This window comes from Arachis stenosperma, chromosome 3, assembly GCF_014773155.1.
Source record: "Arachis stenosperma cultivar V10309 chromosome 3, arast.V10309.gnm1.PFL2, whole genome shotgun sequence".
Classification (NCBI taxonomy): domain Eukaryota; kingdom Viridiplantae; phylum Streptophyta; class Magnoliopsida; order Fabales; family Fabaceae; genus Arachis; species Arachis stenosperma.
The window spans coordinates 108033328-108050879 of NC_080379.1; the positions used below are offsets into that span (position 1 = coordinate 108033328).

General features: G+C 39.5%; 1 protein-coding gene across 1 annotated transcript; it reads left to right on the forward strand.

The window, feature by feature from the left end:
- Nucleotides 1–11000: 11000 nt before the first annotated feature.
- LOC130966565 (uncharacterized) lies at nt 11001–11696 on the forward strand. Its single transcript, XM_057891381.1, has one exon. It carries the CDS (start codon nt 11001–11003, stop codon nt 11694–11696), a length of 696 nt encoding a protein of 231 aa, XP_057747364.1.
- The last annotated feature ends 5856 nt before the right edge of the window (nt 11697–17552 follow it).

The following is a 17552-nucleotide window of genomic DNA, read 5'->3' on the forward strand; positions in this document are numbered from 1 at the left end:
CAACGTTAGCCCCTAACTTGGAGGCTAACGTTGGCATGAGAAATTGCTCCCAGGGGTTAGCCACGTTAGCGCCAACGTTAGCCCCTAACTTGGAGGCTAACGTTGGCATGAGAAATTGTCCTCCAGGGTGTGCAACGTTAGCGCCAACGTTAGCCCCTAACTTGGAGGCTAACGTTGGCGCAACTCCAACTCAAAGCAAGGCCAACGTTAGGGACAAAGTTAGCCCCCTAACGTTGGCCCAAACGTGAAGTGCAGAGAATGGGGTTTGCTGCTAAAAAAAGTTAGCCATGAAGTTAGCCCCTAACTTTGAGGCTAACTTTAAAAACCCAACTTTGCAAAACTCACATCCGGTTCAATTGATTCACTTGGGTCTCTTTCCAAATTTCAAGAGGAATCAACCAAGGCCTCCTTCAACCCAATTCCATCAAGAGCAAAGGCCCAAACCAAGGCTTGAAGATCAATTGAAGAAGGTGTATAAATAGGCTAGAATTCAATTTGTTTCGGAAAATTCTCTTTTTAGAATTTTGCTGAGAGCTTTCCTTGAGTTTTGAGTTACAGAGTAATCTTTAGTTTCTTGTTTCGGGGGAAGGAGAAGTCCATTCTCTTCCTCTTAGCTTTCAATTTCAATTACACTTGTCTTGGATCTTGGGTTGGAGAATTGAAGGAATTCTGTTTCAATCTCACCTTAGATCTCTCTTTTGATTTACTGTTTAATTGAATTTAGCTTCCTGTTAATTGCTCTTCTTCTATTTCCCTTGCAATTTACAATTTCCTGGCTATTGTTCTTGTTGGATCTAGGAAGGCATTGAGATCTAGACTCAGTTTTCTAGTCTCTGGGTCCTGAGATCCAATTCTCACATTTTAAATTTTCTGCTCTTGCTTTACTTATTCATTTACCTTTCTGTTTTAACTACGATCTAATCCCAATTCCCAATTATCCTTCTGTTCGATGCAATTTTACTTTTCCTTGTTTAATTTCTGCAAATCCAACTCCCAATTCCCTTTACAATTCAAGTCATTTACATTTCCAGCACTTTAAGATTTTGCAATTTACATTACTTGCTCTTTAAGTTTCTGCCATTTAATTTCTTGTTCTTTAAGATTCAGCAATTTACTCATTGCTCTCTTTACTTTCAATGCAATTTAAATTCTGCAACTCAATCAACCAAATCTTGATTCGCTTGACTAATTCAACCACTAAACTAAAATTGCTCAATCCTTCAATCCCTGTGGGATCGACCTCACACCCGTGAGTTTTTATTACTTGATGCGACCCGGTATACTTGCCGGTTAGATTGGTGTTATTTTTGGGAGAGATTCTTGTCTCAACCTAAAATATCCCATCAATAGCCAATAATCATTCACTTCATTACAATTCCTTGTGAGACGACCCGGAGTTTAAATACTTCGGTTAATTCTTTTTGGGGTTTGTACTTGTGACAAATCAAATTTAATTTGATTTGAGGATTGACTATTGGTTTGGACTATACTAACAACGGAATTATTTTGTGGAATTCCGAACCGGTATAAATCCTTGTGTCAGTAACCCTGAGAGTCAATGAGGATGAGTTTAAGTTGAATGCTGTCAAAGCTATGCAGCATCCAGACACATCAAAAGATTGCATGAGCGTTGATATTATTGACTCCCTGGTGGAAGAGGTCAATATGACTGAGAGTCTCAAATCAGAGCTAGAGGACTTTTTTAAAGATGTTCAGCCTGATCGGGAGGAACCAGAGAAAATAGAAGAACCTCTGAAAACTCCTCAGGAAGAGGAGAAGCCTCCTAAACCCGAGCTCAAACCACTTCTACCATCCTTGAAATATGCATTACATAAAGAAGATGACACTTTTCCAGTAATCATAAGCTCTTCTTTAGAGCCACAAGAAGAGAAAGCACTAATTCAGGTGCTAAGGACACACAAGACAGCTCTTGGGTGGTCCATAAGTGATCTTAAAGGCCTTAGCCCAGCCAGATGCATGCACAAGATCCTATTAGAGGATGATACTAAGCCAGTGGTTCAACCATAGAGGCAGCTGAATCCAGCCATGAAGGAGGTGGTGCAGAAAGAGGTCACTAAGTTACTAGAGGCTGGTATTATTTATCCTGTTTCTGATAGCCCTTGGGTGAGCCCTGTCCAAGTTGTCCCCAAGAAGGGAAGTATGACAATGGTTCATAATGAAAGGAATGAACTGGTTCCCACAAGAACACTTACAGGGTGGCGTATATGTATTGACTATAGAAGGCTCAATACAGCCACCAGAAAGGATCATTTTCCTTTACCATTCATAAACCAGATGCTAGAGAGACTAGCAGGTCATGAATACTACTGCTTTTTGGATGGCTATTCAGGTTACAACCAAATTATAGTAGACCATCAGAACCAAGGAAAAATAACATTCACATGTCCATCTGGAGTATTTGCCTACAGAAGGATGCCAGTTGGTCTGTGCAATGCACCTGCAACCTTTCAGAGATGCATGCTCTCTATCTTCTCTGATATGGTAGAGAAATTTCTGGAAGTCTTCATGAATGACTTCTCAGTATTTGGAGACTCTTTCAGCTCCTGTCTTGACCATCTAGCACTTGTTCTAAAAAGGTGCCAAGAGACTAACCTGGTTTTAAACTGGGAGAAATGTCACTTTATAGTGACTGAAGAAATTGTCCTTGGGCATAGAATTTCAAACAAAGGGATAGAGGTGGATCAAGCTAAGGTAGAGGTAATTGAAAAATTACCACCACCTGCCAATGTTAAGGCAATCAGAAGCTTTCTGGGGCATGTAGGATTCTATAGGAGGTTTATAAAGGATTTTTCAAAAATTGCAAAACCTCTGAGTAATCTGCTAGCCGTTGATACACTATTTGTCTTTGACACAGAGTGTTTGCAGGCATTTGAGACTCTAAAAGCTAAGCTGGTCACAACACCAGTCATTTCTGCACCAGACTGGACATTAACATTTGAACTAATGTGTGATGCTAGTGACCATGCCATTGGTGCAGTATTGGGACAGAGGCATGACAAGCTTCTGCATGTCATTTATTAGGCTAGACGTGTTTTAAACGATGCACAAAACAATTACAAAACCACAGAAAAGGAGTTGCTTGCAGTGGTTTATGCCATTGACAAGTTCAGATCTTATTTAGTAGGATCAAAAGTGATTGTGTACGCTGACCATGCTGCTCTAAAATATCTCCTCACAAAGCAAGATTCAAAACCCAGACTCATAAGATGGGTGTTGCTTCTGCAAGAGTTTGATATAGAAATAAGAGATAGAAAAGGGACCGAGAACCAAGTAGCCGATCACCTATCCCGGATAGAACCAGTAGTAGGAGCGTCCCTCCCTCCTACTGAGATCTCTGAAACCTTTTCGGATGAGTAACTCTTTGCCATTAAGGAAGTACCGTGGTTTGAAGACATTGCAAACTATAAAGCTGTGAGATTCATACCCAAAGAGTACAGTAGGAAGCAAACAAAAAAAATTGGTTTCTGATGCAAAGTACTACTTGTGGGATGAACCATATCTCTTTAAGAGATGTGTATATGGAATAATCCGTAGATGTGTGCCTAGAGAAGAGGCACAGAAGATCCTATGCCTAGAGAAGAGGCACAAAAGATCCTATGGCATTGCCATAGATCACAATATGGAGGACATTTCGGAGGTGAGCGAACAGCCACAAAGGTTCTCCAATGTGGCTTCTACTGGCCTACTCTCTATATAGACTCCCAAAAGTTTCTACATAATTGTGACAGTTGGCAGAGAGCTGGTAATCTACCTGATGGTTATGCCATGCCTTACCAAGGGATCTTAGTGATTGAGTTGTTTGATGTATGGAGTATTGACTTTATAGGGTCTTTCCCGCCATCATACTCAAACACTTATATTCTGGTGGCAGTAGACTATGTATCTAAGTGGGTAGAAGCAATTGCAACACCCAATAATGATACTAAGATAGTGATGAAGTTCCTGCAGAAGCATATCTTCAGCCAGCTTGGTGTCCCCAGGATACTAATCAGTGATGGAGGCACTTATTTCTACAATAAATAGCTTGACTCTGCTCTGATCCAATATGGAATTAACCACAAAGTGGCAACTCCATATCACCCACAGACAAATAGGCAGGCTGAAGTCTAAAATAGAGAACTAAAACGAATCCTGGAACGGACTGTAAGTACCCGTAGAAGGGATTGGGCAAGAAGTCTGGATGATGCTCTGTGGGCATACAGAACTGCATTCAAAACTCCTATAGGGACCTCTCCATACCAGCTTGTGTATGGAAAAGCCTATCATCTGCCAATGGAACCGGAACACAAGGCCTACTGGGCAACTAGGTTCCTCAACCTTGTTGCTAAGGTAGCTAGAGAGAAAAGATTACTCTAATTGAATGAGCTACAGGAGTTCAGGCTCAAGGCTTTCGAAAATGCTAAAATTTATAAGGAGAAAGCAAAAAAGGTGGCATGATAGAAAGCTGTCATCTAGAGTCTTTGAGCCAGGATAGAAGGTTTTGCTATTTAACTCTAGGCTCAGATTGTTCCTTAGGAAATTGAATTTCCGATGGTAGGGACTATATGTGATTACAAGTGTGTCACCACACGGATATGTAGAGCTTCAGGATATTAACTCTGACAAAAAGTTCATTGTTAATGGACAGAGAGTCAAGCATTATCTTGAAGGCAATATTGAGCAAGAATGCTCAAGATTGAGGCTATATTAAATCTCAGTAAAGTCCAACTAAAGACAGTAAAGAAGCGCTTGCTAGGAGGCAACCCAGCCATTAGCATAAATTAGATGTTTATAACAATTATACAAGTTTATTTAATTTTGTTATTCATGTTTGTTAATACATTTCAGTAAATAATACAGAGAAATGAAGGTTCAGAACATAAAGCAGGGGAATCACGAAGAAAAAGAGCTTACTGGCGTTAAAATGCCAGTAAAGAGGCATTTTGGGCGTTAAACGCAGAATGGCTATCATTCTGGGCGTTTAACGCCAGTAAAGGTATCATTCTGGGCGTTAAACGCCAGAATGGGCAGTATTCTGGGCATTTAACGTCAGAAACAGTAGCATCCTAGGCGTTCGGAAAAATGCCCAGTAACAAAGGATTTCTGGCGTTTAACACCAACCAGGGTCCCTAGCTAGGCATTAAACGCCCAAAATGGCTACCAGATGGGTGTTAAACACTAGAATGGCTATCATTTTGGGTGTTTAATGCCAGGACAGCAAGGGGGAGGTAATTTCATTTCCAATTCAATTTTTTTCAAATTTTCATGTTTTCATTCATAATTTTTTGCATAAAATGTTACAAATATTCATCTTTCAATTTCCATTTCCAAAAATTAATAATTTTATAAATTCTTTTCAATTCTTTTTCAATACATTTTTAAAACTCATTTATATTTCCAATTACTTCCAAATATTTTTAATTCATCCATATTATCTTTTCATTCTTAGATGCATTAACAAAAATTCAGATTTTACTTCCTCATATCTTTTTCATCTCTTTTAAATTTTAAAATCTTATCTTTTTTATATCATGTTTATCTTTTATCAATCATATCTTTATATCTTATATTTTTCTAAAAATTTGAAACCCATTCCCCCGTCCCTTTTAAATACACATTCAGCCAACCTCCTTGACCCATTATTCGATTCTTTCTCTCCCTCTATTCCTCTTCTTTCTTTTCTTTTGCTTGAGGACAAGCAAACCTCTAAGTTTGGTGTGATTTTCCGTGATCATTGAGCTAAAACAGACTAAGAGCATGGCCCCTAAAGGAAAATAAACCACTCCAAGAGGCAAGAAAGTAAACAATCCAAAACTACCTTGGATACATGAGAGGTTCTGCACCAAAGAACATGTAGACCATTATTTCAAAATTGTGTGCAAAAGATCAGTGATCCCGAAAGTTAAGTTCAATCTGAAAGAAGATGAATAGCCGGAGATCCAAGAACAGATTCGAGACAGGGGCTATGAAGTCCTAGCTAATCCTGAGATACATGTTGGAAGAAACATGAATTCTATGCAAATCTGTGGATGACAGATAAGCAAAGAATATATGGAACTGCTTTCTACTTCTTTCGGACTATGGTTAGAGGGAAGGTTATTTACTTCCACCTTGACAAAGTAAGAGAAGTCCTCAAACTTCCTCAACTACAAGATAATTCAGAATCCTTTAATAGGAGAATGGCTAAAGAAAAAAAGATGGATCAAGTTCTAGAGGACATATGCCTCCCTGGAACTGAGTGGATAACCAATTCAAAAGGTGTCCCAAACCAATCGAAGATAGGAGATCTCAAACCAGTTCCTAGGGGCTGGCTGGATTTCATTGGGCGTTTTATACTTCCCACCAGTAACCACTCTGAAGTCACTGTCAAAACGGCAGTGATGATTCACTGTATTATGCTGGGAAAAGAAGTGGAGGTTCATCAGCTGATTCCTTGCGAAATTTACATATTTGCAAACAAGGAATACACTGATGCCAAATTGGCTTACCCAAGCTTGATTAGTCTGTTATGTAAAGATGTGGGGGGTAAAGATAGGTGTGGATGAGTATATCCCAGTTGAACACCAATCACCAAAAAGGTAATGGATGGACCTCAAGTTCAAGACAACCCCATCAAGAGGAGGCGCATGAGTTCTTCCTAGAAATTCCTCAATTTAACTATTGAGCCCGCTTAGAAGCATCTGTCAACAATCTGCAAGAAGCTATGGATCAACTCAAGGAAGAGCAACAAAATTAAAATAGCATGCTCTGCAAACTGGTCAAAGAACAAGAGAAGCAAGGGCATGAGATACAGGAGCTAAAGCGCCAGAAGCTGTCCCTTGAAGAGCCAGACATCCCACATATTGAAGGAGCACTTATCTCTCAAAATAAAGTTTGTTGAGTCCTAACTCTATGATAACTTTTGTTATTAGAAATCTATTTTAAGAGTTACATGAGCATTAGTATTAGAGTCGTTTATTATTATTATTATTATTCCATAAGTATTAGTAGCATTTAAATTTCCATTTTTCTGTTGCATGAGTAGTACTTTATTTTTGATTATTTTAATTTGGCTATAATTTACTCTTCTTAACATCATTAAACATGAATAAAATAGTAGATTTTTTTAGAAGACTAAGGGTGCAAACATTTCGAGTATATAATAAGAAAAATTCAAATTAATTATATGTGGTGGCATTACTTTAGCTCTCTGAATGAATGCATATACAGTGCATATTTTTTATATTGAAATTTAAGTAATGTTTGGCTCTTGAAAGAATAAGGTAAACAGAAAAATGTTATTGATAATCTGAAATATCATAAAATTGATTCTTGAAGCAAGAAAAAGCAGTATTCAAAAATAAAAAAGCCAGTAACCCTTTAAACAAAAAGGCAAGGGTGAAATGGATCCAACGCTTTGAGTATCAATGGATAGGAGGGCCCAAAGGAATAAAATCCTGGCCTAAGCGGTTAAATCAAGCTGTCCCTAACCATGTGCTTGGGGCATGAAGGTCCAAGTGAAAAGCTTGGACTGAGTGGTTAAAGTTGTGATCCAAAGCAAAAGAGTGTGCTTAAGAACTCTGGGCACCTCTAACTGGGGACTCTAGCAAAGCTGAGTCACAATCTGAAAAGGTTCACCCAGTTATGTGTCCGTGGCATTTATATATCCAGTGGGAATACTGGAAAACAAAATGCTACGGGTCACAGCCAAGACTCAAAGAAGCTGTTTTCAAGAATCAATCAAAGTTAAACTAGGAAAATCAATAACCTCATCTGCATGCTGAGTTCTGAAAGAAGCCAATCATTCTGAGTTTCAGAGGATAAAATGAGATGCCAAAACTATTCCGAAGCAAAAAGCTATAAGCCCCGGTCATCTAATTTGAATTTGAGCTTCATTAAAGACTCTGAGATTTTATTGCACCATAATCTTCTTTCTATCCTATTTTATTTGTCTAGTTGCTTAGGGACAAGCAACAGTTTAAGTTTGGTATTGTGATGAGCGGATATTTTATACGCTTTTTGGTAGTGTTTTCATATAGTTTTTAGCATGTTTTATTCACTTTTTGTTATATTTTTATTAATTTTTATTCAAAAATACATTTCTGGACTTCACTAGGAGTTTGTGTGTTTTCCTGTAATTTCAGGTATTTTCTGACTAAAATTGAGGGACCTAAGCAATTATCTGATTCAGAGGCTGAGAAAGGACTACAAATGCTGTTGGATTCTGACCTCCTTGCACTCAAACTCCTTTTTCTGTAGCTACAAAATTCCAATTGGCGCGAACTCAAATGGGCTGAAAAGCTAACATCTTGGGCTTTCCAGCAATGTATAATAGTCCATACTTTGCTCGATATTTAATGGTCCAAACAGGCATTTAAACGCCAGCTAGAGACCATTTTCTGGCGTAAAACGCCGGAACTGGAACCAGAGCTGGAGTTAAACGCCCAAACTGGTACCCAAGCTGGCATTTAACTCCAAGCATGGCCTATGCACGTGAAAGCTTCAAAGCTCAGCACAAACACTCACCAAGTTGGCCCCGAAAGTGGATTTCTGCACTATCTGCACTTAGTTACTCATTTTCTGTAAACCTAGGTTACTAGTTTAGTATAAAAACTACTTTTAGATATTCATTTTGTAACTTATGACATTTTACATCTCATATTGTATCTTCTACGGCATGAGTCTCTAAACCCCATAGGTGGGGGTGAGGAGCTCTGCTGTGTTTCAATGGATTAATGGAATTACTATTGTTTTCTATTCAATCAAGCTTGCTTTTGTTCTAAGATACCCACTCGTACTTCAATATGAAGAATGTGATGATCTGTGACACTCATCATCATTCTCAAATTTATGAACGCATGCTTGACAACCACTTCCGTTCTATCTGAGCTCAGCGTAGTCATTGGGCGACAGCTTGAGTGCGTATCTCGTGGGTTTCTAATCCACGAGTTTGACTTGCATCTCCTGACATCAGAGCATTCAAACTCGTGAGATCAGAACCTTCGTGGTAGAGGCTAGAACTAATTGGTATCATTCTTGAGATCCGGAAAGTCTAAACCTTGTTGTGGTATTCCGAGTAGGATCTGGGACGGGATGACTGTGACGAGCTTCAAACTTACGAATGTTAGGCGCAGTGACAGTGTGCAAAAGGATAGAGAGATCCTATTCCGACACAAGTGAGAACTGACAGATGATTAGCTGTGCGATAGCTGTGCCTGGTATTTTTCATCCAAGACGAGAGATCTGACAGGTGATTAGCCGTACAGAAACCGTACCTGGACCATTTTCACTGAGAGGACAGATGGTAGCCATTGACAATGGTGATCCATCAACATACAGCTTGCCATGGAAGGAAGCCATGCATGTTTGGAGAAGAAGACAATAGGAAAGCAGTGATTCAGAAGACAGAGCATCTTTGAAACCTCAACCTATTCTCCATTACTAATTAACAAGTATCATTCATTTCATGCTCTTTTACTTTTTACGAATGAAATCATTTTTATCACTAATCTCCTGACTAAGAGTTACAGGATAACCATAGCTTGCTTCAAGCCGACAATTTCCGTGGGATCGACCCTTACTCGCGTAAGGAATTATTACTTGGACGACCCAGTGCACTTGCTGGTTAGTTGTGCGGAGTTACAAAGGTGTGATTGCAATTCCGTGCACCAAAGGTATTATTTTAGGAAACATTGTCTCTAATAATGGTAATTCTGTAGATCGGACAAAGGTCAATGTTATATCTAGTTTGCCTTACCCCTCTTTCGAGAGGGAAGTCCGTGCGTTCCTTGGTCATGCAAGTTTTTACCAGAGATTTATTAATGACTTTAGTATGGTGTCACTACCTCTCTCTCGGTTGTTGCAAAAGAATGTTGATTTTGATCTAAGTGAAGAGTGCAAGGAGGCATTTGACAAGCTCAAAATTACATTGATCCAAGCTCCCATTGTAAGAGGGCCCGATTGGAGTCGGCCATTCGAGATCATGTGTGACGCATCCAACTATGCGGTGGGAGCCGCGCTAGCACAGCGTGAAGGTAAAAATCCTTATGTAATTGCCTATGCCTCTAAAACTTTGGATGGAGCCCAATCCAATTATATTACCACTGAGAAAGAGTTGTTAGCTATTGTTTTTGCTTTGGATAAATTCCGAGCTTATTTACTTGGCTCAAAGGTGGTAGTATACTCGGATCATGCGGCATTGAAATATTTGTTGGCCAAGAAAGAGTTTAAACCAAGGTTGATAAGATGGGTTTTGCTTTTGCAATAATTTGATCTAGAAATCAAAGATAGGAGGGGTTCGCAAAACCTAGGGGCAGACCACTTGAGTCGCCTTGAGCATACAAAGGGCGATCCCACTCCTATTTATGATGCATTTCCCTTTGAGGGCTTGCTAGCAATATCCGAAGTGATCCCTTGGTATGCACCTATTGCCAATTACTTGGTTGCTCGCACCTTTCCTCCCAATTTTTCTAAGCATCAAAAGGATAAGCTTAAAAGTGAATCCAAATATTATGTATGGGACGACCCATACTTGTGGAGATATGGTGCGGATCAAGTAATTAGGAGGTGCATCCCACAAACCAAATTCCATTATATCTTGGAGGCATGCCACTCCTCTGAGAGTGGTGGCCATTTTTGACCTCAAAGAACTTCTAGAAATATTATAGACTTTGGATTTTGGTGGCCAACACTTTTCAAAGATGCTTCCCTCTTTTGTAAATCTTGCCCACAATGCCTTAGGTTTGGAAATATCTACAAGAAGGATGAAATACCCCAACCAATGATGTTGTTTTGTGAGATTTTTTATGTTTGGAGAATCGACTTCATGGGACCTTATCCATACTCTAACGGTTTCTTCTATATTCTACTAGCTGTTGATTATGTTTCCAAATGGGTGGAAGCGATTTCCACCCGGACGGATGATGCTAATGTGGTTCTTTCTTTTGTTCAGAATAATTTTTCGCTTTGGATCACGACGAGCAATCGTGAGTGATCAAGGCTTGCATTTTTTCAACAAAAGAATGATAAGGTTAATGAAGAAGTATGGCATCATCCATAAGGTGGCCACGGCCTATCACCCCCAAACGAATGGCCAAGCTGATGTCTCCATCCGGGAGATCAAGCGCATATTGGAGAAAATTGTGAAGCCTCATATGAGAGACTGGAGTACTAAGCTCACTAATGCGTTATGGGCCTACCGAACGACCTACAAGATGCCAATTGGCATGAGCCCATTCAGGTTGGTCTATGGCATGGCTTTCCATCTACTAGTGGAGATAGAGCACAAGGCTTATTGGGCTGTAAGAGAATGCAATCCAGGATTTTGGAGGGCCAAAAGTGAAAGGAAATTACAGCTAGTGGAATTAGAGTGTCTTAGATTGGAAGCTTATGACAATTCAAGGCTTTACAAGGAGAAAATGAAAGCGGTGCATGATAAGAATATCTGGAGAAGAGAATTCAGAGCTGGAGAACTTGTCCTACTCTACAACTCTAGATTGAGGTTGATGCCTGAAAAACTAAGATCAAGGTGGGAAGTGTCGTATAGAGTAGAGAAGGCGGAGCCATATGGGGTTTATCATTTGAGACATCCTTCAAGCCCCACAATATTCAAAGTTAATGGTCATCGTCTGAAGCTATACCATGGAGAGAAGAAGAAAAGTGACAAAGAGGTTGAGGTGTTCCTTTTGAAGGATGCAACCGATGGTGAAGAGATATGAGCTAATGACCATCTAACTTAAGGTCGTTGAACAAAAATGCTAGGTGGGAGACACCCCACCATGGTAAGATCTTCCTTTTTGTATCTCTTGTATGTAGTTCTGAGACTCTTAGCTTGATTTTATGAAAGCTTGGTTGTAGGATTTGTCTAGATAGGCTTGATCTTGCTTGATTAGGTTAAGATATTCATGAAGATTGTCATTGATCTTAGTCGGTTTGAATTGATAATGTTGAAAGAAACACTTCATTTTGGGTTTTGCATAGAGCTTTGAGTGTTTTTGACCCATTTTGCCTGAATACCTGCCAAGATTGTGTTGAAAATGCATTCCTTCATCTTAAAAAAAGGGGTCATCCATGCGCAAGCGTATATTACGCGTACGCGTGGATGGTACTTCTGCAGCTCTTGGTCCAAAAACCCAAGAGTTGTGCGAGAAGTACGCTACCATTGTGCCCTTCACACAACCCTTTCCACGCGTGCGCATACACTAACGCGTACGCGTCCCTTGCTGTTTCGCGAATCCACGCGCGCACGCCTATGATGCGTACGCATCGATTGCGCATTTCTCAACTCTTGGTAGATTTTTCCTAAGAGTTGTGCGACACTTGTGCGAACGTTGTGCCGGGAGCACAACTCCAACCCACATGTAAGCATAGGTGACGCTTACGCGTCATTTGCTACTCTGCACATCCACGCGTGTGCGCATATGGCGCGTACGCGTCGATTGCATTTTCCCAACTCTTCGTACATCACACCCGAGAGTTGTGCAATTTTTGTGCTACCTTTGTGTACGTCACACAATTACACCCACGCATGCGCATCCATTGACGTGTATGCATCCTCGCCCATCTCTCCATCCACGCGTACGTGTAGATGGAGCGCACGTGTCGATTGGTGGCTGGCCATTCGGCCATGCCTGGACCATCATCACTTATGTATTTTCAACAGTGGAGTCTCTACACACCATAGATTAAGGGTGTGGAGCTCTGTTGTACCTCGAGTTTCAATGCAATTACTATTATTTTCTATTTAATTCAGTTTATTCCTGTTCTAAGAAATTCGTTGCACTTCAACATGATGAATGTGATGATCCGTGACACTCATCATCATTCTAACCTATGAATGCGTGACTGACAACCACTTCCGTTCTACTTTAGACCGAGCGCATATCTCTTGGATTCCTTAATCAGAATCTTCGTGGTATAAGCTAGAATTGATGGCGGCATTCATGAGAATCCGAAAATTCTAAACCTTGTCTGTGGTATTCCGAGTAGGATTCAGGGATCGAATGACTGTGACGAGCTTCAAACTCGCAATTGTTGGGTGTGATGACAAACGCAAAAGAATCAATGGATTCTATTCCGACATGATCGAGAACCGAAAGATGATTAGCCGTGCTGTAACAGAGCATTTGGACCTTTTTCACTGAGAGGATGGGATGTAGCCATTGACAATGGTGATGCCCTACATACAGCTTGCCATGGAAAGGAGTAAGAAGGATTGAAAATATGAAAGCAGTATGTTGCAGAGATTCAAAAGGAACACAGCATCTCCATACACTTATCTGAAATTCTTGCTAATGATTTACATAAGTATTTCTATCTTTATTTTCTATTTATTTATTATTATTATTCGAAAACTCCATAACCATTTATTATCCGCCTAACTGAGATCTACAAGATGACCATAGCTTGCTTCATACCAACAATCTCCGTGGGATCGACCCTTGCTCACGTAAGGTTTATTACTTGGATGACCCAGTGCACTTGCTGATTAGTTGTGCGAAGTTGTGAAGAAAGTGCTGAGTTAGTAGATGCCCATACCAAGTTGAATGCCATTATTAAAGATCACAATTTCTTGCACCACTCATCCTTCCGACGTTCCTTCCACCTCGTCCGCACCACAACAAAGATCGGACCACCAACTGCTTGTAGATCTCCATAGAAAGATTGACCGATACGAATGGCGAAACTAACACCGATTTGCTTATGTGAAGAAGCTTTTGAGTTTTGTGACCCCACCTAAGGAGGAACCGGAGATCTCCACATCCACTTCCATCTTAAGTGATGATGACATTCATGTAAGGGATAGTGAAAATTCCAAAACCCGATCGCCCCTTGTGCCTCACTAATAGCATGAAGGACCGTGCTAATTATTAAGTGTGGGGAGGTCGTTCAACCGATCTCTGTAGGTAATAATTTTTCCTTTTCAACACCCATAATGTTGATTTTCCTTTGTTAATTAGGATAAATTGCATGGTTAGTTTTTGCTTTTGAACAATCTTTGCATGTTAGGACTACTTGGTTAGTTAGGGTGATGACTTATTTTCCAAGAAACTATGTTTTAGCGCACACTACCAATTTAAAAAATTTTTGGTGTTAATCTTGCTTGAATAATGTATTTCGGAACATGGTTGTTGAGCTAAGAACACAAGCATGTGAGACTTGAGCCTAATTGTGTTGTTACATCTTATAACCATTTATTTCCATTCTTGTGTGCAATAAACTCTTTCTATGATTGTGATCTTTGATTTGTTCGATTTTTTATGTCCATTATTCCATGTAGACATGAATTTATATGATTGAGGCCATCATTTCATTTAGCTCACGTACCCAAATGGCCTACCTTTCATCTACCATTGTTTGCCAAATTTGAGCCCACAATTAACCCACTTCGATCTTTAATTTAGCACATTACAAGCCTTAAAGCGAAAAACAATAAATGTCCTTAATTTGGATCTTTGATTAGCTTAGGCTAGTAAGTGTATGTATCATTTAAGTGTGGGGAAACTTGGGACATTGGTTGAGGTAAAAGGGTATTTTTGTATTTTGTTGAAAATATTGGGAATTGGGTATACACTAATGTGTTAATTAAATGTTTAAACCATATGCATTGATGCCTTTGTATATAATTACATCAAAAAAAAAAAAAAAGAGAAAAACAAAAAAAGAAGGAAAAAGAAATGCAATAAAAAGGGGACAAAGTGTCCCAAGGTAAAGTTCAAATAATATCAATGCATATGGGATGTGAATTGAAAAGAGAAGTGCATGAGTTTGTGGAAAAAGTGAAAAATGGGTTAGGTTAGCTTTGAAAATGTATAGGTTGTCATAGGTTAGGTGGGAAGTTTAAGTTAATCAAAGATTCAAATCTCAAGCTCACTTGACCATATGCATCCTTACCTTTACCCTAGCCCCATTACAACCTATGAAAAGACCTCATGATAGGTGCATGCATGCATTGGGTAATTGTTGATTGTTAGATGACAAACAAATTGGGAAAAGCATGATTAGAGGAGGATTGAGTGGTCAACTCTAAACACTAGAGAGAATAGAGTGCAAACACTTCCAGTGAGGGTTTGACGCTCAATTCCTTTTCCCGGCTTTCACGAGCTTTCCTCATGCAAGCTATACACAATCCACATTGATGTTTTAAATTGGTAGAGTCATGAATTGTTTTGTCATTTTGGCTCTATGTGCTCATATATATTCTTGGAAGTCGATCTACCTCTGACCAAGTAGATAGATACATTTGCATTAGTTGCATCTATATAGGTAATTTGCATCTCATAAATCCCATTCTCTTGTGATTCTTTGGTCTTTTGCTTTCTTTTAGCATGAGGAAATGCTTGGTTTAAGTGTGGAGAGGTTGATAAACCCCATTTTTAGGGTTTATCTTGTGTGGAATTTAGGGGTTTTATCAATATTTTTTTCACACTTATTTATACATAATGCATGGTTTTGTGTTTCATTTCTAATTTTGCTTCATGATTGAAAACATGATCCTTTGTTCTCAATTATGCCACATTTTAATCCCTTTCTATTACCATTCGATGCCGTGATCTGTGTGTTAAGTGATTTCAGAAGTTACAGGGCAAGAATGGCCTAGAAGAGAGGAAGGAGGCATGCATAAGTGAAAGAAACATGGAAATTGGAGCTTTGGAGTTTTAGCATCGACGCACACGCGTGGCTCATGTGCACACGTGTATGCGTGTTGCAGGATTGGCGCACAACCAATTGGCGCGTTCGCGTGGCTGGACGAAATCTCCATTGACGCGTACTGGTGCACGAAATTGTGATACATAATGGCGCCAACAACATGGTACGCACAATTGTAATCTCAACTCTTTTTCACAACTTTGTACAACTAACCAGCAAGTGCACTGGGTCGTCCAAGTAATAAACCTTACGTGAGTAAGGGTCGATCCCACAGAGATTGTCGGCTTGAAGCAAGCTATGGTCACCTTGAAAATCTCAGTCAGGCGGATTCAAATGGTTATGGAGTTTTAATTAAATTATAAATAAACATATAATAAAGATAGAGATACTTATGTAATTCATTGGTGGGAATTTCAGATAAACGTATGGAGATGCATTGTTCCTTCTGAATCTCTGCTTTCCTACTGCCTTCATCCAATCCTTCACACTCCTTTCTATGGCAAGCTGTTTGTAAGGGGATCACCGTTGTCAATGACTACCGTCCATCTTCTCAGTAAAAATGGTCCAGCTACGGGTTACGTAGGGCTAATCATCTGTCGGTTCTCGATCGTGTAGGAATAGGATTTAGTATCCTTTTGCGTCTGTCACCACGCCCTACAGTCGCGAGTTTGAAGCTTGTCACAGTCATCCCATTCCAAATCCTACTCAGAATACCACAGACAAGGTTTAGACTTTCTGGATCTCAAGAATACTGCCAATTGATTCTAGCTTATACCATGAAGACTCTTATCGCAAGGAATTGAAGGCTCTACTGTCAGGAGAGGCAATGAAACGCATGGACCATGAATCCAAGAGATACACATTCTAGCTTGTTTTCATGTAGAACGGAAGTGGTTGTCAATCACGCGTTCATGAGTGAGAATGGTGATGAGTGTCACATAATCATCACATTCGTCATGTTCTTGTGTGCGAATGAATATCTTAGAATAAGAATAAGCATGAATTGAATAGAAGAACAATAGTACTTTGCATTAATACTCGAGGAACAGCAGAGCTCCACACCTTAATCTCTGGTGTGTAGAAACTCCACCATTGAAAATAGATAAGTGATAATGGTCCAGGCATGGCCGAATGGCCAGCCACCATAAAAGTCTAAGATCACATAAAACTGATCAAAGATGTCTTGTATAATAATAAAAGGTCTTATTTATACTAGACTAGTTACTATAGTTTACAGAAATGATGCATAAATCCACATCCGGGCCCACTTGGTGTGTGCTTGGGCTGAGCATTGAAGCTTTCACGTGTAGCGGTCTTTCTTGGAGTTAAACGCCAGTTTGTAACTTGTTTCTGGCGTTTAACTCTAGCTTGTAACTTGTTTCTGGCGTTTAACACGAGAATAGGGCAGAAAGCTGGCGTTGAACGCCAGTTTGCATCGTCTAAACTCGATCAAAGTATGGACTATTATATATTTCTGGAAATATCTGGATGTCTACTTTCCAACGCAATTGAGATCTCACAATTTGAACTTCTGTAGCTCTAAAATTTCCATTTCGAGTGCAAGGAGGTCAGAATCCAACAGCATCAGCAGTCCTTTGTCAGCCTCTGAATCAGATTTTTGCTTAGGTTCCTCAATTTCAGCCAGAAAATACCTGAAATCATAGAAGCACACACAAACTCATAGTAAAGTCCAGAAATGTGAATTTTGCTTAAAAACTAATAAAAATATACTAAAAAGTAACTAAATCATACTAAAAACTATATGAAAACAATGCCAAAAAACGTATAAATTATCCGCTCATCACAACACTAAACTTAAATTGTTGCTTGTTCCCAAGCAACTGAAAACAAAATAGGATAAAAAGAAGAGAATATACAATAAATCCTACAGTATCAACGAAACTTAGTTCTAATTAGATAAGCGG